This window comes from Lynx canadensis, chromosome X (genome assembly GCF_007474595.2).
Source record: "Lynx canadensis isolate LIC74 chromosome X, mLynCan4.pri.v2, whole genome shotgun sequence".
Classification (NCBI taxonomy): Eukaryota; Metazoa; Chordata; class Mammalia; order Carnivora; family Felidae; genus Lynx; species Lynx canadensis.
Window position 1 is genome coordinate 67948344 of NC_044321.2, and position 23933 is coordinate 67972276.

At 33.6% G+C, this 23933-nt stretch overlaps 1 protein-coding gene across 1 annotated transcript in view; it reads right to left on the reverse strand.

Moving 5' to 3' along the window:
- HDX (highly divergent homeobox) overlaps window positions 1-16446 on the reverse strand; it is a 154763-nt gene extending 138317 nt beyond the window's left edge. Inside the window, exons 1-2 of the mRNA XM_030306310.1 lie at window positions 16300-16446; window positions 8364-9476 (exon numbers count right to left, since the gene is read on the reverse strand). Of these exons, the coding sequence (XP_030162170.1) occupies window positions 8364-9476; window positions 16300-16446 (1260 nt within the window). The remainder of the gene's footprint in view (window positions 1-8363; window positions 9477-16299) is intronic.
- Between the last annotated feature and the right edge of the window lie 7487 nt (window positions 16447-23933).

A 23933-nucleotide genomic window follows, 5' to 3' on the forward strand; every position in this document is an offset into this window, starting at 1 on the left:
AATGTAAAAGAAACAGATTACCTGAATGGATGGAAAAAAAAACATGAGCCAATAATATGCTGCCTACAAGACACTTGCTTTAGGCTTAAAGACATGCAAAGAGTGTATATGAAGACACAGAAAAATATTTCAAGCACATTGTAAAACAAAGCAGAAATCTCTATACTTAGACAAATTAAACTAATCTAAACAGGGGAAAAAGAGACAAAGAAGGACATTATACAATGATAAGGGGGTCAAATCCATCAAGACAATATAACAATTCTAAATGTTTATGTATCCAACATCAGAGGACCTAAATATATAAAGTAAAAACTAAAAGAACTAAAAGACAAAATAAACATAAACATAAACACATTAATAGTTGTGGACTTTATATTTAAGTTTTTATTAAAAATCCAGTTAGTTAACACACAGTATAATATTAGTTTCAAGTGTACAACTTAGTGATTCAACACTTACATAAACACCCAGGGCTCATCACAAGTGCCCTCCTTAATCCCCATCACCTATTTAACCCAATCCCCACCCATCTCCCATCTGGTAATCATCAGTTTGCTCTCTATAATTAAGAGTCTGTTTCTAGGTATGGTCTCTCCTTTTTCCCCCCTATTACTGTTTGTTTTGTTTCTTAAATTCCACATACCAGTGAAATCACATGGTATTTGTCTTTCTCTGACTGATTTATTTTGCTCAGCATAATACTCTCTAGTTCCATCCAAGTAGGTAAAAATGGAAAAATTTCATTCCTTATTTAAGGCTAACTAATATTTCACTGTATATATACATATCACTTCTTTATCCATTCATCATACAATGGACATTTGGGCTCTTTCCATAATTTGGTTATGGTTGATAATGCTGCTATAAACATTGGGGTGCATGTATCACTGAATTGGGTAGAAGTGCAATACCTGGATGATAAGGTAGTTCTATGTTTAACTTTTTTAGGAACCTCCATACTGTTTTCCAGAGTGGCTGCACCAGTTTGTGTTCCCACCAACAGTGTAAACAAATGAAAATGAAAACACAAAGGTCAAAAACCTTTGGGATAAAGTAAAAGTGGTCCTCAGTGGGAAGTATATAGCAATACAGGCCTACCTCAAGAAGCAAGAAAAATCTCAAATAAACAACCTAATCTTACACCTAGAAGAGCTAGAAAAAGTATAGCGAACAATGTCTACAGGTGGAAAAAGAGGGAAATAATAATGATTAGAGCAGAAATAAATTTTACAAAACCAAACAAACAAAAGAATAAATCAATAAAACCAGGTGCTGGTTCTTTCAAAAAGTTAATAAAATTGATAAACCTCTAGCCAGACTTATCAAAAGGAAATGAGAAAAGACTAAAAAAAATAAATTCACTAATGAGAAAGGAGAAATAACCAACACCACAGAAATGTAAACAATTATAAGAGAGTATTATGAAAAACTATATGCAAACATATTACAAAACATGGAAGAAATAGATAAATTCCTAGAAACATATGAACTACAAAACTGAAACAGGAAGAAACAGAAAATTTGAATAGACTGATAACCAGCAAAGAAATTGAATCAGTAACTCCAAATGTCCCAACAAACAAAAGTACAGGGCCAAATAGCTATCACAGGCGAACTCTATCAAACATCTAAAGAAGACTTAACTATTCTTCTCAAATTATTCCAAAAAATGCCTAGGAATTGAAGGAAAAATTCCAAATTCATTCTATGAGGCCAGCATTACCTTGATAACAAAAATATATAAAGACTCCACTAAAAAAGAGAAGAACAGGCCAATATCCCTGATCAACATGTATGCAAAAATTCTCAATAAAATACTAGCAAACCAAATAGAACAATCCATTTAAAAAATAATAAACCACTATCTAGTGGGACTTATTGCTCCGCTGAAAGGGTGGCTCAATATTCACAAATCAATCAACATGATACACCACATAAAGAACAGAAAGTATAAGCAGCATATGATCATCTCAATAGATGCAGAAAAATCATTTGACAAAATACAGTATCCGTTTATGATAAAAAATCTCAACAAAGTAGGCTTAGAGAGAACATAATGTAATAAATGTCATATACCACAAACACACAGATAATATCATCCTCAATGAGGGAGAAACTGAGAGCTTTTCCTCTAAAGTCGGGAACAAGACAGGGATGCCCACTTGCACGACTGTTATGTAACATAATACTGGAAGTCCTAGCCACAACAAACAGACAACAAGAAATAAAAGGCATCCAATTGGAAAGGAGGAAGTCAAACTTAACTACTCGGATATGACATGATACTCTATATAGAAAATGTAAAAGACCCCACCAAAAATTTGCTAGAAATGATACATGAATTCAGTCATGTCATAGGATACAAAATCAACATATAGAAATCTGTTGCATTTCTATATATCAATAATGAAGCAGCAGAAATACAAACTCAGGAATTGATCCTATTTACGACTGCACCCAAAACAAAAGATACCTAGGAATAAGCCTACCTCAATAGTTAAAACATCTGTACTCTGTAAAGTATAAAACAATCCAGAAAGAAATTGAAGATGACACAAAGAAATGGAAAAGGATTCCATGCTCATGGATTGGAAGAACAAATGCTATGAAAATGTCTACACTACCCAAAGCAATCTACACACATAATATAATCCCTACCAAAATAACACTAGCATTTTTCACAGAGCTATAACAAACAATCCTAAAATTTGTATGGAACTAAAAAAGATTTCAAATAGCTAAAGTAAACTTGAAAAAGAAAAGCAAAGCTAAAATCATGACAATGCCAGGATCAATTTATATTACAAAGCTGTAGTCATCAAGACACTATGGTAATGGCACAAAAACAGACATCTAGATCAATAGAACAGAATAGAAAACCCAAAATGAACCCACAGCTAAATGGTCAATTAATATTCAACAAAGCAGGAAAGAATATCCAATGAAAAAAGACATTCTCTTCAACAAATGGTGTTGGGAAAACTTGACAGCAACATGCAAAAGAATGAAACTGGACCACTTTCTTACACTGTACACAATAATAAATTCAAAATAGATGAAAGACCTAAATGTGAGACAGGAAACCATCAAAATCCTAGAGGAGAACACAGGCAGTAACTTCTTTCCCATCAGCAATAGCAACCTCTTACTAGATACATCTCCTGAGTCAAGGGAAACAAAAGCAAACATGAACTATTGAGACTTCATTAGGGCAAGAAGCTTCTGCACAGCTAAGGAAACAATCAGCAAAATTAAAAGGCAACCTACAGAATTGGAGAAGATATTTGCAAATGACACATCTGATAAAGGGTTAGTAACCAAAATATATAAAGAATATATAAAAATGAACAACCAAAAACATTTAATCCAGTCAACAATTGACAGAAGACATGAATAGACTTTTTTTTTTCAAAGAAGTCATCCATATGGCCAACAGACACATGATCACTCATCATCAGAGAAATAGAAAGCAAAACTACAAGGAGATACTTTCTCACACTTGTCAGAATGGCTAAAATTAACAACTTAGGAAACAACAGGTGTTGGCAAGGATGTGGAGAAAGGGGAACCCTCTTACACTGCTGGTGGCCATGCAAACTGATGCAGGAAGTCTGGAAAGCAGTATGGGAGTTCCTCAAAAAGTTAAAAATAGAATTACTCTAATATCCAGCAATTGCACTATCAGATATTTACCCAAAGGATACAAAAATATGGATTTGAAGGGGTACATTTACCCCATTATTTATAGCAGCATTATCAACAGTAGCCAAATTATGGATAAAGCCCAAATGTCCATTGACTGATGAATGGATAAAGAAGGTGTGGTATATACATACAAGGGAATATTCCTCAACTATAAAAAAGAATGAAATATTGCCATTTGCAATGACATGGATGGAGCTAGAGAACATTATGCTAAGGGAAATAAGTTAGTGAAAGACAAATAATAGCATATGATTTCACTCATGCGGAATTTAAGAAAAAAAAACCAAATCAACATGGGGGAAAAAGGAGTGAAGGAAACCATAAAATAGTTTCTTAACTATAGAGAATAAACTTAGGGTTGCTGCAGTGGAGGTTGGTGGGGGAATGGGTTAAGTTGCCAATGGGTATTGAGGAGGGCACATGTGGTGGTGGTTATTGGGTGTTGTATATAAATGATCAATCAGTAAGTTCTACAGCTGAAACTAATATTATGCTGTATGTTAACTAACTGGAAGTTAAATAAAAAATGACTATCATCGATAGTGCTGCTATAAACATTGGGGTGCATGTGTCCCTTCGAAACAGCATACCTGTATCCCATGGATACATACCAAGTAGTGCAATTGCTGGGTCATAGGGTAGTTATATTTTTAATTTTGTGAGGACCCTCCATACTGTATTCCAGGGTGGATGCACCAGCTTGCATTCCCACCAGCAGTGCAAAAGAGATCCTCTTTCTCCGCATCCTTGCCAATATCTGTTGTTACCTGAGTTGTTAATGTTAGCCATTCTGACAGGAGTAAGGTGGTATCTCATTGTGGTTTTTATTTGTATTTCCCTAATGATGTACTGTATGCTAACTAATTTGGATGTAAATTTAAAAAATGAAATTAAATAAAAACTTGAAACTATCAAAAAATAAGGTTTACATAAAATGAAATAAATTGTCCTCTAAAGAAAAAAAAAGGAACTAAACTATAGTATCCTGATATAGGCACCCCCTGACAGTTTCCTTACTACCACTTCAAATCTTAATATGGCATTCCCAAAAGGTTCCAAAACAGATCTGATTTCAACTTTTCAGCATCCTCTAGGATTCCCTCAATTTGCTCTCATTCACCTAGATAGCTTGACCTTCTTGCAGGAAGACCTCAGCTTGAAGATACCTGGTGTAACAGGAAGAAGAGGCAGATATCTTTGCTATACAGTCCTAAAGTCAGAAACTAATGAGAATTGCTTGCTTATAGTTTCACAGCTAGGAAGTTGCCAATATGGCCATAGATTCTATTTTTCTAAGTCCTCACCTAACAGTAATATATCTTGGTAATAGAACTTCTTCTAAATTTTAGAGAATAACTACCATGGACTGAATGCTTGTGTCATAGTTGAATTAATATGTTGAAACCTAATCACCAGTGTGATGGTGTTTGGAGGATGGGCTTTTGAGAGGTGATTAGGTCATGAGAATTGAGCCTTCATAAATGGGATTAATGTCCTTATAATAGAGAACCTAGAGAGCTCCCTTGCCCCTTCTTCCATATGTGGACACAGTGAGAAGACAGTCATTTATCAATTAGAAAGCAGCCCTTTACCAGATACCAGCCCTTTGTCAGCACCTTGATCTTGGGCTTCCTAGCCACCAAAACTGTGAGAAATAAATGTTTGTTGTTTAGTCCTCCCAGTCAATCGTATGTTTGTTATAGAAGCCCAAATGGACTAAGACATTTTCATGGACTACACTTCCCCAGCCTGCTTTGGTTTCCCCAAATCTCAACTAATTAAGAGAAAGGAGGGGCAAAACAATGCCCCAAGGTTCTCTGCAAACACGCTTTCCCATACAATCTAAGGTCAAGTTGGAGGAAGTGTGGTATAATATTAATAAGTGTACACACATTATGGTAAAGTTGATGGGTAATCTTCAGTCTTCTTTCAGTCAGCACTACAGGTATTTATTCTTCAACTACCCTGTGATAATTGTGGGCTTTTGAAATATTTTATTTGAATATAAAGGAGACCTGGGCTACCAGAGTTTCAATAATTTTCCAACTACAATGTCATATGTATAAGACAGTTTATGTGCCAGGGAATGTAAAAGTAGCTTTGCACTGATTGTGACATAATCACGTCACAGCTTTCCTGTGAAACAGATGTTACTAACCACACTATATAAATGAGGAAACTGTTAAACAGAGAAGTTATGCCACTTGCCTGAGTCCTCCCAAGTAGAAAGTGGCAGAACCTAGATTTGAATCCAGGCCTATCAGACTCTAAGCCGATGCTCTTCATTGTTGTCAGACTGCCTTTCTTTAAAGAGATTACTATTCCAAAAAGTTGCTAAGCTTTTTCCTTTTAAGAGGTTCTTTTATATAAAACAAATTTAATTTTAAGTGTTCTGTCAGGAAAAAAATATATAGATTGTAAAAAGGTAAAACATATGGGGCACCTGGGTGGCTCAGTCAGTTAAGTGTCCAACTTCGGCTCAGGTCATGATCTTGTGGTCTGTGAGTTTGAGCCCCACATCAGGCTCTGTGCTGACAGCTTGGAGCCTGGAGCCTGCTTCAGATTCTGTGTCTCCTTCTCTCTCTGACCCTCCCCCACTCACACTCTCTCTTTCTCTCTCTCTCAAAAATAAATAAACATTAAAAAAGTTTAAGGTAAAACATAGGTTAACTTATTTTTAAGGAAGTTGTTGGCTTATGAAAAAATAAAAATTAAACTGCACTTTCAGGCTTCCAAATACTGTACACAGTTGAAATCATTAGGCTGTGTGGTAAAACAGAAAAAAAAATAACCACATGATATATTTCTTACTTGGGATCCTGGTTCTGTCATGTACATACTAGCTGTGTGATCCTGGGCAAGTTACCAAAATATATATAAATTACCTATATGTTCAGAGTGGCCTATATGTCCAGAAGATTCAATGAGATCAGGTATATAAGGTGACTGATGATGTCTGGTATGTGGAAGACGCTCAACAGATGGTAAATGTTATTGTTATGGCTATTATTAAGAACAACACTAATGGGGTAAAGAAGTACAAAAGAGAAGGTAAATTAAAACTGGTTTGTGTGAGGATCTTAATAGTATGATTCATTGTTACTTTAAGCATGTTTTAGGAAAGAACAACACAGAAAAATGTGTAGATTCACAATAGTAAATGAATACTAATGATGATGACAGAGTCCTCTTCTGTTAGGGCTAGGTGCCAGAGAGATTCTGCCTATACTCTGTTACTGCTTTTCATTTTGAAGCAGAGAGCTATAAGATGGAGGGAGTTAAGAGAATTTGGTTCCTTATATTGGTTGAGAATAGCCTGGAAGCACGTTAAGTCCAGATTTTTTAATTTTTTTGTATTATTTATTTTTGACAGAGAGAGAGAAAGAAAGAACACAAATGGGAGAGGGGCAGAGAGAGAGGGAGACAGAGGATCCAAAGCAGGCTCTGTGCTGACAGCAGAAAGCCCAAGGTAGGGCCAAACCCACAAACTTCAAGATCATGACCTGAGCTGAAATCAGAGGCTTAACCAACTGAGCCACCCAGATGCCCCTTAAGTCCAGATTATACTTAAATACTGTGGTTGAAAAAATCAAAGTGTCTAGCTATTAGCAAGGAAAAATAGCAAACATCCATGTCCTGCTATTCAAATTCACAGAAACATGTTTTTCAGAGAAATCTTGGTCTTAAGAGATGTTCTGAGGTGGGCTTTCACCTCTCTTTTGAGATTATTTGAAGCAGATCTAAACAACTGAATATGTGAAGCAGTGTAGAAATAACACCTATTTTTACACAGGTTTGAAGTTGCTTTACATTTAAATCTGAATGTCTCTTCTTTATAAACATTTTTAAAACTTGATCAATATTCCACTTGATGTTTTAATAAAGTATTTACTTTTAGAAAAAGTAGTTGGCTGAGTTACTGCATACTGTGACTTCTCAGCCATCATCTCTTGGGGAAATGATTGACTTGCTTTGCCAGTTATGCATGGAAAGCACCACTCATCTATTGACAGCTTCCAAAACTGCAAGTAAAAACCATCACAGGAATAATCTATGTTCAAGTGGATGAACCTAGTCAATTTAGTCTTATTTTAGTAATGGGAAATGCCATGCTTCCCATAAGACTAATAATTCCTGAACAAAATCATTTTAAATGTCAGGAGAAAGCTTCCATGATTATATTCCATGGGAAAAAAACTAAGCAATTTAAACATGACAAAGACAGCATAACATTCGGCAAATAGTTGACCTCAAACTACCAATTTGAAGCAAAAAATCTCAAATTACTTCAAAGTGTGAGTTAAGTGATGGGGCACCTGGGTGGCTCAGTCAGTTAAGCAGTGGACTTGCTCAGGTCATGATCTTGCAGTTTGTGTTTTCGAGCCCCACATTGGGCTATGCGCTGACAGTTAAGAACCTGGGGCCTGATTTGGATTCTGTTTCTCCCTTTCTCTGCTACTCCCCCACTCTTGCTCTGTCTCTGTCTCTCAAAATTAAATGAACATTAAAAAAAATAAAACAAAGAAACCAAAAAAAGCAAAAAAACACAGTATGAGTTAAGTGACCCAGGTTTCATGTTTAACTGGATATCAAACACAGCTTTTTACACCAAAAAAAGCTTTTTAAAAATTTTATAAAATGAATGTATACATTACCTGGTAATTGTTTTGGTTTTGTGATAACTTCAATTGGTTTGATGATGCGAAATGTGAAGAAAAATTACTCCGTGATGGATTTGTATTACTGTACATCGTAGTAGCTACTGAATGCAATGAGGTCCGTGGTGTCAAATGGTAGTCTCTGCTTTGATAGAGTACATTGTCTGCCAAGTCTCTAATATTCACCATTTGTGAATTTGGCATATTTCTTCCTGGTCCAGGAAGTACTGTACTTTGGTTCTCTGCTCCAAGGGATCTGCCACTTTCATAAAATCTTGAGTAGCTTGGTATCTGTGCTCCCATCAATGCCAACTCTTCTTCTTTGGCATACTCATCATCAGCATCTCCAGTCTCCATTGCAATGGACAAACAAGTTCCTTCTGCTGAACTAGGCTTCTGTGGGGCATTTCCTCCCAGAATTCTCTGGGGGTAATCACTAACAGCCAATGAAAATACTTCACGGATTTCCAAGTTTTGCGTTCTACAGTAAGGGTCTCTAATAGGTGGCTTTTGCCCACATAAGTTTTGTGATGCTAGACTCATGTGTTCAGGCTTATATGACCTCTGAATTCCAACTGGTTCAATTTTGCAAGGTCGGTGGCACATAGATGGCTTTTGAGGTACCATCATCTCAGAGGCCTGCATTGAAGAGCTTCCATAGTTTTTCTTTGTGTGACTGTATACTGAATTTCCAGCATTTAGCACACTTGTCTGTCTTGACAAGATAATTGTTTTTTCACCTAAGAGCAGAGAAGCATTTTTACAGTGTGCTACTTGTCTTTGAACAGGAATGTGCAACTGAAACTCAGTATCATTTTTACTGGCAGTTTTCTGAATAGGAATTTTATGTGCTTCTGTAATTTGTGTATCTGAATGTTTGGTTGTCCCTTGCTTACTTGATGAACTTGCTGGACTGTATGCATCAGTTACAATGTCATCATTATTGGCAGATGTCCAAGAAGACTGTTGGCTTGACGGTCGAGTGATGTTAACTACATTTCTGACTGTAATGTCCGGAGCTGTCAAAGAGGTACTGGGAAGAGTTCCTGTTGTTGCTCCTGATTCAGAATTCTTACTACTCATTTTTCTTCTCTTATTGCCAACCCACGTCTGTAAGGATAAAAAATGATATTATAGAAATGTTTTTAACAAAAAAAAGAAAAAAAAAACTTTCAATGTGATAAATTGTGTTCTCATTGTCATAGAACTAAAGCCTATAAATTTTTCAAACAAAAATATACAATAAAAGAAAAAGTAACTGAAGTATAAGGTAAAAAAAGTAAAAAATAAATAAAGTATATGGTCAGACATGTTCAAGAACTTGCACTCAATAACTATCTAAGAACTTTGATAATAGAATTGTATTACTGCTTCTGTCCTCAAAACCCATTCAATTAACCTGTAGCAAGAACCCTAAAAATGTTTACATCCCTTTTGTAGTAAATCCATTTCTGGGAATTTATCCTAAAAACAATCATATACAAAGTTATATGGAATTATGTCCATCATATATTTATTTATAATAGTGAGACACTGGAAGGATACTAAAGATACGGTATTTAATGACATTGGAAAATGCTCATAATATTCTTAAACAAATATATACTTGTAATCTTCATGTTTAACAATGTTATGTGACTATATCACAACTTGGTTAATTTAATATTGCTAGATATTACTGGGTTATTTTTAGAAATATTCACTATTATAAATCATAATGAAGTACATGTCATTGTATATGCATCTTTGTGCTATTGGTCCATTACAATGCTATCCTAGAAGGGAAAGTGTTTGATTTGTTGATATTTTCAAAGTACTGTCCAAGAGTTCCGGTTTCCCCACAACCTCATCAACATTTTACATTATCTTTTTGTAGTCTTTACTAGCCTAGGAGTTAATATAAGGTATATAATTGCTATTTTCATTTGAATTTCTATGGTTACTGTATCACTTACCCATTAACTTTACTCATTTTTATATTGGGATATTTGTCTTTTTAAATTGATACAATGGAATACTGCTTGGCAATGAGAAAGAATGAAATCTGGCCACTTGCAGCAACATGGATGGAACTGGAGGGTGTTATGCTGAGTGAAATAAGCCAGGCAGAGAAAGACAGATACCATATGTTTTCACACATATGTGTATCTTGAGAAACTTAACAGAAGACCATGGGGTTGGGGAAGGGGAAAAAAAAGTTACAGAGAGGGAGGGAGGCAAACCATAAGAGACTCTTAAGGACTGAGAACAAACTAAGGGTAGATGGGGGTGGAGGAGAGGGGAAAATGGGTGATGGGCAGGAAGGAGGGATGTTGGGATGAGCACTGGGTGTTGTATGGAAACCAATCTGACAATAAATTATATTAATAAACAAATAAAATAAAAATAAAAGCAATTTTCTACTAGAAACAGCAACACTTTGTCACAAGTTGCAAATATTTTTCCCACTTTGTCATTAATTCATGGTAGTTATTTCCCTCTTTATACTTTACATACCAAATAAAATTTTTTTAATGTTTATTTATTTTTGAGACAGAGACAGAGCATGAGCAGGGGGGTGGGTAGAGAGAGAGGGAGACACAGAATCCGAAGCAGGCTTCAGGCTCTGAGCTGTCAGCACAGAGCCTGATGCGGGGCTCGAACCCACCAACCATGAGATCATGACCTGAGCCATAGTCGGACGCTCAACCGACAGAGCCACTCAGGCACCCCACATACCAAATTTTATATAGTGAGTGTATATTATTGTTATAAAAGAAAAAAATATCATTAATAAAAATAATATAAGAGGTTGGCATTTAGTATTTGATTACAAAATATGCACTTTTATAGAAGTGATTTGTTGTAACAATCTAGTATTATACTGAATTATGATTATGCAATAAGAAATATGTAATAAGAAATATTACATTCCCTAATGTGATCAACAAACTTTATAATTATTTCAAAATACATACCATACTATAAACTACCAAAACACATTAATCTATTATGAATTAAAGAAAAAATAAGTAAGTGAAAACATTAAATCAACTAGCCTTGCACAAACATGGTGCAGGGTATATTTGGTTAACTTTTAGGTGATTTGTTTTTGAAGACCACAAAAATTACTCAGTTTTTAATGTTTATACAATCTACATTAAAGTTTCTATAATACTATAAATAACTTTTTTTAAATTTTGTTTATTTTTTGAGAAAGAGCAAGCCAGGGGTTAGAGCAGAGAGAGAGGGAGAGAGAAGTCCCAAACAGGCTCCATACTGTCAGTGCCAAGCCTGACATGGGGCTTGAACTCACGAACAGTGAGAGCATGACCGAAGTTGAAACCAAGAGTCGGACGCTTAACCAACTGAACCACCCAGGCACCCCTAGAATACCATAAATAAAGCTAACATGTATTGGATCCTCACTATGTGTTTACATTTTTATTGGCTTCTTTGATTATTTTCCTAATTGTATAAATAAAAACACTGATGTTCAGAAATATTAGGTAGCTTATAGAAGGATATCCTGTCAGCAAGTGGCAGAGCAAGGATTCAAAATAAATTTCACTTGACCTCAAAGCACATTCTCCTTCCACTATGGCAAGAAACTCCCGAAATTTTCATCTTTCTTGCCCATTTTACTTTTATAATTAGTATTTTTCTAACAAGAAAATATTCCAGAGATGTAGATGCTCTACTTTGCTTCACATGAGGCTGTCGGAATTTTAAACTCACTATGATTTAGTTTTACTGAATAGCAGAGGTGTAAACTACAAGCAAAATGACAAATAAATATAAATATCAAAGGAGAATGAAAAGGATTTAAAGAATAGAGTAGAAAAATGAAGGGATTTAAAGTATATACTCAAAAGAAATATTTAAATAGAAATATTTTTGGATAAATATAATTTCAGTGTATGGTTCAAAAAGGTGAATTTTACAAATGTTAAAAATAAGTTACTGTGTTATGGCTTTTTAAGTATGAAAAATGTGCATATGAAGAATTATGCATTTGTTCATAATTTTTATAAAAATTTATAAGAATTACATTTTAAGTCTTTCAGTGGGAAAGCATAGTGAATTTGTAAAATTTGAATTCAAGAACTATTACATCCGGAAAGCAGCTCTGGGCAATATTTCTAAGAAAAATAAATGTTCTCATTACTATAAATACCTTAATACAGGAAGTTTAAGAATGATCTTAGTGTATTGCAAATTTATGGCTCATTTTAATAGTTTTACTGTTCATTATATATATTATACATAAAAATATGTACATATACCATATACAGTTGCTTATAGAGTTTATTAGATATTTATATTATGAACCCCTCAAAAAAGTAAAATGTAGTAGAATATCATGTGCATATGAAGATTAGCTAGCTAACAAACTCACTTGTCAAGAACACAGCCAACATAGATATCACAAGATACATGTACCTTACTAAAAGCACAACCCTTGCCCTTAAAACATACTTTCTCCTATTTTATACATGATTTCACCAAATATAGTATTCTACTCTATAGCAAAGTAGAAATAAAAAAGTAGGGAGAACATTGGTATAGAGATTGCAATTAGAGGCAACCTGATGGCACCAAAACTAAGAATGCCCATGAAATTTTACTCACCAAAAATAAGAAAGGAAGAACATAACAGAATTAATGTGAGAAATAATTAAATGCTTTGGGGTACTTTAGCGAAGAAGAAAATCACCCCATATAGCTTACCATGTAGTGAGCAGTATTATTTTATACCACAGTACAATAATTCATTTCCATAATGAAACTCTGGGTCAAAAGTAAGGTTTCATATTTTCAATATTTTCCATTGAAGTTAAAGTAGGAAAGTGTATACTTAAGAAATATTTTTAAAATTCTGAAAATAAATTTATTGCCTGAGCATTCCCAATAACTAAATTAAATTTTACTTAAAGTTATTCATTTACAGGATACAAAATTTACCAATGCTTATAGGCTATAAATCATTCTCATTCAAAATGACTCATTGGAGAAAGAGAAAATAATGGATCAAACAAAACTGATATGATGAGAATTTGGGAAAACTAACAAAACAATACTACAGAAAGAAGAAAGAAAAAGAAAGAAAGAAAGAAAGAAAGAAAGAAAGAAAGAAAGAAAGAAAGAAAGAAAAAGAAAGAAAGAAAGAAAGAAAAAGACATTAGGTCACCAATTCTTGGTGTCCATAAAATTCTCTTTCAGTTCTCTCTTTGAAATTCACGGTCTCCAAACAGGTTTTGTTTGTTTGTTTGTTTTTTCTACATACCTCCTTCTTTGGCTTCCCTGTTCCATTACTCTACCATTTATTTTTGCATGGACTTAATCTTTTAAGTTCATTTTACATTAGGATCAGGTTCTTAGTACCATGGGATTTGAGGTTTTTTTTGAGGAAAACACAACAAATATATATTAAAAATAATAAAGAAAAGTCTCTTTCAAGTAGAATATTGGAGTAAGATATTGAAGGCAGGGGAGGTCATGGAATGATGAGTCTATAAACAACTCCTTTCTCCTCAGATGGGAAAAAGCAACCAAAATTGTGTTGGAATTTAGATTAGAAAGACTGAATTTCTGTATGATTTACACTCTTCTAGAACAAAAAGAATCTGTTTTACACAATTCCTTAAAACTTAAATAATATTTTACTTGTAAGCTTACAATCTAGGAGTTTACTTCTCTCATTCTCATTGTTTTAGATTCCATACCATTTGGAGCATAAATATAAATCTTTGTATTTCAGCACTCTCAATATACAAGTACAATCAAATAAGTTATTAGAGGAAGATTGCAATAACAAATTGGAAATATGAAAGGTAACATAGTCCACAAAGCAGCTGTTTGAGAAGGCTTTTCACTTTAAAGTAATGATAAAATAGAAGGAAAAAAAGAAAAAAGTTACTCCAAGAAAAAAAAAAGAGTTTATACTTATAAAATGCAATTTCATCAATCTGAAATATTACCCATTTATCCTTTCTAAGGCAATTAAACATTTTTCTCTGAGGTTTACTAAAGGGAAATAAAGATTTGAATTTACTAAAAGGACAACCTTGACCTTGAAACATACTTTCTCTCAGGGTGCCTCGGTGGCTCAGTTGGTTAAGCATCAGACTTCTGCCTAGGTCATGATCTCATAGTTCCTGAGTTCCAGCCCTGTGTTGTGCTCTCTGCTGACAGCTCAGACCCCAGAGCCTGTTTCAGATTCTGTGTCTGGGTCTCTTTCTCTGCCCCTCCCCCACTCATTCTCTGTCTCTCTCTCAAAAATAAATATTTTTTAAAAATTAATAAAAAACACATACTTTCTCTCATTTTATACACAATTTTACCAAATCTGGTACAAAAAACCATTAAATAGTCTGGGTTCTATCATAAAGAAAATCAAGCTGTAAATTCAAGTAGGGAATTCAGAGCTACCAATAGGACTATTTCTAGTTCTTACAGAAATCGGAATAAGATGGTTGATCTCATCAGATAAAAAACAGTTATCATGTGATATTTCCATCCTATAATTTAGGAGTTCAAAGGTGAATACATCTTCTAGTCATTAAAAAATAGATTTTCCAAAGAATTCTGCTTATCAAGAGATTTTTATCTTTAGGGTCTTTTGAAGGGTCCTCCAAAAGAAAAATGGACTTAAAAACAGGTGTGCCTTTTCTTTGCCAAATTAGCTTAATGAATGACAAGAAATGGAAAGTTGCCAATCTTTGAATTCCTAAGGTATCTTTGAATTCCTAAGTGTCTGTAGCATATTCAGACAAACATGAAAGGACCTATAGAATCTGTGACTAGTTCTGTTAGATTTATCTCTTGTCTCCTCTCTATCACCTTCTCATTGCCATTCACAGAAGTTTAGGGGCTCTGATTTATTTTATTTTATTTTATTTTATTTTATTTTATTTTATTTTATTTTGTATGTATTTATTTTATTATAATTTTTTAATATTAAATTTATTGTCAAATTGGTTTCCATACAACACCCAGTGTTCATCCCAACAGGTGCCCTCTTCAATGCCCATCATCCACTTTCCACTCCCTCCCACCCCCCATCAACCTTCAGTTTATTCTCAGTTTTTAAGAGTCTCTTATGGTTTGGCTCCCTCCCTCTCTAACTTTTTTTCTCCTTCCCCTCCCCCATGGTCTTCCGTTAAGTTTCTCAGGATCCACATAAGAGTGAAAACATATGGTATCTGTCTTTCTCTGTATCACTTATTTCACTTAGCATAACACTCTCCAGTTCCATCCATGGGGCTCTGATTTTTACAACTGAATAACTATGGTTGTGATAAAGGAAAATTTCCTCCCTGGGATTTCTTGTTCCTTACGTATTAGGTTACCCATTAAAATGCATGTATTTTACTTAGAAAAAAGGGGGCGGTATTCATTAAAAAGGCCAGGTTTTCCTAAAAAGACAAAAATGCTGAAATTAAAAATGCCTGATGACAAACCTTCTCTACTGCGCCACCACAACTGTTATTGTTACGGGCTAACAGCTAGTTAATAAAGCTAAAGTACTGACATTTTCAGCTGTGAAAAAAAGGGCCTGATGAAAAAAATTCAAGTACACGAAGAAAATATGCTAGGTACACAATAGTCCCTTGGTAGATGCCTGTTTTACTGATACCATTTTGGTGGGTTATGTCCAGATTAATTCTGGGTTTAAAGCAGGCATAGGATAAACAAGTAATTTTAAATGTATTTATTAGTTCAAAGGCCTGGGATTTTTTTAGAGGTATGTTTACAATGCAAAAGTTTTAGTGTTCTCAAGGTGTTTACAGAAACACATACTAAATGATTACTTCTATTTTTTTTTAAAAAAAGTAGTATTTTTACACCAGGAAAATGAAACTGTTTATAAAGTTAATGACTTCACTGTATGAAGCAATTATCACTTACAATAAAAACCTATAAATTCAAGAGTTAAGACCTCAATACTTACCCTGACTACACTGAAGTCCAGCTTAGTCTCCTGTGCACACTGTAATATGAGCTGAAAGCAATTTTTACTTTGATTTGTCATTCCATTTTCGTAATAACGCTGTAAAATCCTTTGTTGTTCTACAGTAAATACAGAACGCAGATTCATCTAAAAATAAAAGAAGATACTCTGAAAATTGGAATAAAAATTGGGTATACGCAAAATTTGTATGCTTTTGTTTTTTTTGATAAAGCTTCAGTGCTTTGAAGCTGCAAGATTCATTTAAGTGAACTAATTCCCAGCAATGGGCAATAATTTGTGTGCTAAAGAGAGACAGGTTATAATGGAAAATTATATATAATGAAAACACTTATTAAATTTGTTCCTCAAAACTAACTTTAAAGACAAAATAAAAGAAAGAGAGAGAGGAAAACCTTTATCTAGTTAGTGTCAGTCCATGGGGAAATAAAGGTTCTTTCAAAGAAATAAATATTTATGTCTAGTAAAGACAGAAATGGTGGTACCCATACATTCATGGTCAATTATCAACAGAAACACTCACTGTTCTTTGTCAAACAAGGCATCTGACATATGTCTTACAACCAGGAACTATGGTGTGAAACAAAGGGGTGCTTTTATTTTTCCTCTTTCTTGAATAAAGGGGTTCATTTTATATATTAAAACAGAACCTCTCTTAAAAAGCTTAAAAATAAACAAAGTGTTGGTGACTAAAAATATCTTTGCTTTAGGCAATACTAACAAAAATAATTATTTTTAATCATGATAGTATATAAATCAAAATTCAAAATCATGTGAATTTTACTAAAAACAAACCATGTAAAAACTACATACTTTTAATTAAATTGACACCATCATAATTATACAAGAGAAATGTTAATAATGCATTTTATCCTTCCTATAAATATGCAATGTGTTTAATATTAAGAGAAAACCTGTGAATCTCACAAATAAAAGGCAGTGCAAACTCTCTTTTTTCTTTTAAAGAGGATGAATTCTAGTAGTGCATTTTATAAAGAAGAACTCTTGTAGTTAGATTAAGGCAACTTCAGGTTCTTATTAAAAGTGGTCACACTGAAATTGTTATTCCTAAAAGTTTACAGAAAGAACATCCTTTCGAAGGAAATTGCCCCTTCAAAATTAGGAAAATAGCAACAACAAAAGCACTATAAGCCAAACCAAACAGAAATCATTCTAGTACACTGGATATGGAAACAATTTAGTACATTGACATGTAAATGAAAATAATTTTCTTTCTTCTGGATATGTTGAACAATTAAGGCAGTCTCACAAAGAAATTAAAAACAGTCATATATCCATCTATTGCTATTTGTATACCTGACTTTTTTCCATCTCTATCTAATGTTAAGAAATCTAATTAGATAAAATCAGATGCAGAGAGGACACAGGAAAGATGGAGTAGAGTTTCTCCCTGAAACTTTCAGGAACAACAACAACTCCACTAACTTTCTGAAGGGGATCTGATTCTGCAATGTAACCAAACTTTCAAGGATGTTTGGACCAGAGGGTAGTGATGGTATCCATCAAAGCAACATTTGCTATCATGGCTATCAGCTTTCAGAGCAATGTGAAATTCCTTCTCCTAAATAATTCAGCTACAGTCAGGAGAGGAACCAGAAGGTAGAGGGCAAATACCTAAAATATGTTAGCTGGTATGGATTTAGAAGCAAGGTATTTTGGAATGAGTTCTGAGGAGGGACATAAACTTCAATTCACTAATGCGTAATCAGGGTAATGGCTCTGATCCTTCTCTGAAGTGCTATAACTACAAAAATAAAAAATCCTAGAATGCAAGATATGGGTGATCCTCAAGTGTGATGATAACTGCTGTAAAATTTAGGCATGTTTTCCTATCGGCTGGCTACAACTGTTAAATTTACTCAAGTATGATATAAGCATTAAAAAGCATAGCAGGTTCTTCCTCACTTATACCAATAGCCAAATGTAGATCTGAGTACTAAACAGACTCCTGGAGTCTACAATTCTGACAACAAACAATGCTATGACCCTTCTGGTTTTTCCCTTAAACTCCTAGCAATAGCAAGAAGGCCACTTTGATCAGAAGATCTAATGTTTTTCTTTCAAATTATAGGACATTCATTATTTATCACAACAACTAGATAAAGGCTTATCCGCAAAACAACTTGTCATAATCTTTATGTACCCTAGTTATCTTGGTCTATTAAGTGGCAAGATATTGAATGACTGCATAGCCAAAGTTACTAATCATTCACACAAAAATCAGGAAAACAGTCGTAAAAACCTTCATTTTAAAAGTTGGGTTCTTATTTATGTGCAAATAAAATGGCAAGCAATTGTCTTCGTGGAAATTGAGGTCTGTTGGGTTGAAGTGGGGAGGGTAACTGAATTAAGGGATTAAATACTGAAAGAACAAGTAATTTAGCTTTACCCCAGGATTTCCTAATCTAATACTCTGCAATGTGCCACTCACTCAGCATATGTCAGCCCATAGGAATGAGATGACCTGTGTTCTACATTTAGCTCCACTGTGGACTATTAAGCAAATCACTTAATTTCTATGAGCCTCTATTACCTAGTTTGTAAAATGCTAGAATATATGACATGTTCTACCTACCAGTCTTGGTTTTTACAAATAATTTACAATATGTTAATTCATTTTCTTAAGTTGTAAAACATGTTACAGTTCTAACATATTTATATTTTTAAGTATGAGTGGGCCCTTCAACTTATCTATCATATTCAGGTATGGGGTTTCTCAGGTTGCTCTCAACTTTATGATTCAGTTGTTTAATGAAGATCCTTAGCCACTGAAAGGATTATGCTCAATACATTCTATTCAAACAAGCAGAGCAATGAGTAAAATGTTTTAAATTTATTGCTCCAGGAGTACTTGAAAAATGAATCTTCTAAGAATGAATTCCCTTTAGCAGTTCCTCATTGCTTAGGCCATATTTTCACATGGAAACATCTCAGATTAACTGCTACATAACATTGTCCTTACATATCTGATTTCATATATAAAGCCAGCTCTAATAATGCCCTAATAATGTCTTAACTGGTTGAAAAGTACTAAAAAATTTTACTGATAAGTAATCATTCTCAGAAAACTGATTCTAAAGATGGATTGAGTCCATAACATCATCACCAAGTCAAATATAACACATTCTTTCCAACATTAAAATTAGAATTTTAGATAAACCACTGATTTTTTTGTTTGTTTGCAAAGAGTTCCGCCTAGGTTAACAAAACATTTTGAATGTCTTTAATTTGGCCAATATGCCTCTATTAGCGTTGTTCTTCTTATCCATTATTATTATTCACTTTTAAATTTATACATACTAAATTTCACTCTTTTTGATATACAGTTTTAAGAGTTAAGACAAACATAAGCAGTAATGAAACCACCACCACAACCAAGATACAAAACAGATCCCTCACTCAAAAAAAAAAAGCTCCCTTATACTGCCTCTTTATAAATAATTCTCCAGCCACCCCAGCCCCAGCAGCAACTAATCTGGTTCTATAATATTAACTTTTGAAGAATGCTATATAAATGGAATAATAGAGTATGTATTCCTCTTAGACTAATATCTTCCACTTAGCATAATGCATTTGGGATTTATCTGTGTTGTCTGTATCAGTTTTCTCCTTTTTATTGCAGAGTAGTATTACATTGCATGAAATGTACCACAGTTTATCCATTCATCCACTGGAGGACATTTGAGACATTCCAAGTTCTTGGCTATTATTAATAAAGTCAATAAAAACATTTGTATGCAGGTTTTTGTCTGCAAATGTCTTTCCATTTCTTTTGAATAAATACCTAGGAGTAGGATTTCATATGATAAGTATATGTTTAACTTTATAAAAACTACTAAACAGTTTTCAAAAGTGACTGTAAAACTTTGCTTTTCACACCAGTATTCTATGTGTTTCAGTTTTTTCACATTCTCACCAGCATTTATTGTCATTAGATATTTTAAAAATTAAATACAACTGCACTTATGATCCAGCAATTTCGTTACTAGGCATTTACCCAAATAATACAAAAATACTAATGAAGGGATACATACACGCCCATGTTTATAGCAGCATTATCTACAATATCCAAATTATGGATCAGTCCATCGACTGATGAATGGATAAAGAGGTTGTGGTATAAATATTCAATAGAATATTACTCAACCACAAAAAGGAATTAAATCTTGCCACATGCAATGACATAGATGGAGCAAGTGAGTATTATGTTGAGCAAAATAAGTCTGTCAGAGAAACAAATACCACATGACTTCACTCATATGTGGAACTTAAGAAACAAAATAAATAAGCAAAGGCTAAAAAAAAGAGAGAGAGGGAGACAAACCAAGAAAGATACTCTTAACTATAGAGAACAAACTGATAGTTAACTGAGAGGAGGTGGGTGGTGGGCTGGGTAAAACAGGTGATGGGGATTAGGAAGTGCACTGGTGGTGAGCACCAGGTGTCATATGAAGTGTTGAATCACTAAATTATACATGTGAAACTAATATTACACTGCAGTTCAACAGGAGTTTAAATAAAAACTTAAAAAAATAAGAAATAAAATAAATAAAAATTAGCCATTCTAATAGGTGTATAATCATATGTTATTATTGTGGTTTTAATTTGTATTTCCCTAGTGAGTAATGAATTTAAGCATTTTTAATATGCTTATTTGCCATCTACATATCTACTTTGTAGAACTATACAAATATTTTGCAAATTTTTAATTGGATTTTTTTCTACTTTTTACTGAGTTTTTAGGAATCATTACGTATTCTACATACAAGTCTTTTGTCAGAAATATGATTTGTAAATATTTTCTCCCTGCTAGTAGCTTGTCCATTTTATTTTATTAAAATAAAGTGTATTTCAAAAAAATATTGTGAATTTCACAGTAAAGTTTTTAATCTTGATGAAGCCCAATTTATCACTGTTTTTTTTTCTTTTATAGATAGTGCTTTTGTTTTTAGTGTTATATCTGATAAACCTTTGTCTAGCACAAGGTCACAGAAATTGTTCCCATGTTTTCTTCTAGTAGTTTTATATTTTTCCATTTCACATTTAGGTTTATGGTCCGTTTTGAGATCACCTTTATAGAAGTGTGAAGTACAGGTCAGTTTTGTGAGCCTTTTTTTTCTGGCTATGGATATTTAATTATTCCAGCACCATTATTTGAAGAAACTTTTTTATTGAATTGTTTTTTCATCTTTGTCAAAAATCAAAGGACTATATATATCTGTGGGTCTATTTTGGGACAATCTTTTCTGTTCCATTGATCTATGTGTGCATTCTTTCATCAAAACCACACTGTCTTAATTATTGAAGATTTACAGTGAGTCTTTTTTAATTTAAGTAGAGCTGACATATTAGTTTCAAGCGTACAATGATTCAACAATTACATACATTATAAAATGCTTACCACAAGAAGTGTAGTGAACATGTGTCATCACACACTTATCACAATATTATTTACTATAATCCCTAAGCTATACTTTTCAGCCACATGCCTAATTTATTTTATAACTGGAAGTTTGTACTTACTTCCTTTCACTCATTTTGCCTGTCGCCCATCCTCCTCTCCTCTGGTAACCACTAGTTTGTTCTCAATATTTATGAGTCCTTTCTAATTTTATTGTTGTTGTTTGTTAATTTGTTTTGTTTTTTAGATTCTACATATAAGTGAAATTATGGCATTGTCTGTCTCAGTCTGATGTATTTCACTTAACATAATATGTTCTAGGTCCATCCATGTTTTCACATATGACAAGATTTAATTATTTTTATGGTTGAGTAATATTCCATTGTGTATATATACTACATCTTCTTTATTTATTCATCTATCAATGATACTTGGGTCACTTCCATATCTAGCCACAGCAATCAGGGAAGAAAAAGAAATAAAAGACATCCACAGTGGTAAAGAAGAAGCTAAAATGCCACTATTTGCACACAGTATAATACTATACATATAAAACTCTAAATAATCCACAAAAAACTACTGTAAGTAACAAATGAATTCAGTCAAGTTGCAGGATACAAAATTAATATCCATAAATGGACTGCATTTCTATATACTAATAACAAAGTAGCAGAAAGAGAAATTAAGAAAACAATTTCATTTACAATTGCCCCAAAAGAATAAAATACCTAGGAATAAACTTATCCAAGGAAGTGAAGGATCTGCACTCAGAAAACTATAAAACACATATGAATGAAACTGAAGGGGGAGGCACCTGGGTGGCTCAGTCGGTTAAGCATCCAACTTCAGCTCATGTCATGATCTCACAGTCTGTGAGTTTGAGCCCCACATAGGGCTGTGTGCTGGCAGCTCAGAGCCTGGAGCCTGCTTTGGATCATGCGTCTCCCTTTCTCTCTGCCCCTACCCACTCGCACTCTGTCTCTCTCTGTCTCTCAAAAATGAATAAATGTTAAAAAATAAATAAAAAGAACCTGAAGGGGACACAAATGGACATATTCCATTCTCATTGATTGGAAGAACTAATATTGCTAAAATGTTTATATTACCCAAAGAAATCTACAGATTCAATAAAATCCGTATCAAAATACCAATAGAGTTTTCTGCAGACCTATAATAAATAGTACTAAAATTTGTATGGAACCTCAGAGACTCTGAACAGCCAAAGCAACCTTAAGAAATAACAATAATGGTGAAGCTATCACAATTCCAGATTTCAAGGTATAGAACAAAGCTGTAGTCATCAAAATAGTATGGAACAGAAACAGACAAATAAATAAATGAAACAAAAGATAGAGCCCCAAAATAAACTCACACTTATGTGTTCTATTAATCTATGATAAAAGAGGAAAGAATACATATTAAGGAAAAGAGAGTCTCTTCAATAAATGGTTATGGGAAATCTGGACAGCTACATGCAAAAGAATAAAACTGGACCACTTTCTTACACTTTACACAAAATAAACTCAAAATAAACTAAAGAACTAAATGGGAGACATGAAACCATAAAAATCCTAGAAGACAACATAGGAGGTAATGTCTTTGACATTGGCAGTGGCAATACTTTTCTAGACATGTTCTCCATGCAAAGGAAACAAAAGGAAAAACATATTACTGGGATCACATAAGAATAAAAGTTCTTGCACAATGAAGGAAAACATCAATAAAACAAAAACGCTCCTTACTGAATGGGAGAAGATATTTGCAAATGATATATCCAATAGGGGGTTAATATCCAAAATACATAAATAACTTATACAACTCAACACCAATAAAACAAATATTCCTCCAGTTGCTTTTAATATTTTATTTTTTCTCTAGTATGTATTCAAGTTGACTAACTTTTTATTCTGCTGTGGTTAATCTGCTGTCAAAAATATCCAGTGCGTTTGTCATTTTATGTACTTTATTTTGTCTCTAGAATTAAATTTGGATCTTTTAATAAATCATTTTCTTTTGCATCAGGCTTGTGCTTTCCTCTACCTTCTTTTTTATTTAAATTTTATTTAACATACCATGCAATATTGGTTTCAGGAGTGGAATTCAGTGATTCATCACTTACATACAACACCCAGTGCTCATCACAATTGCCCTCCTTAATACCCAACATGCATCTAGCCCATCCCCTGCCCACATC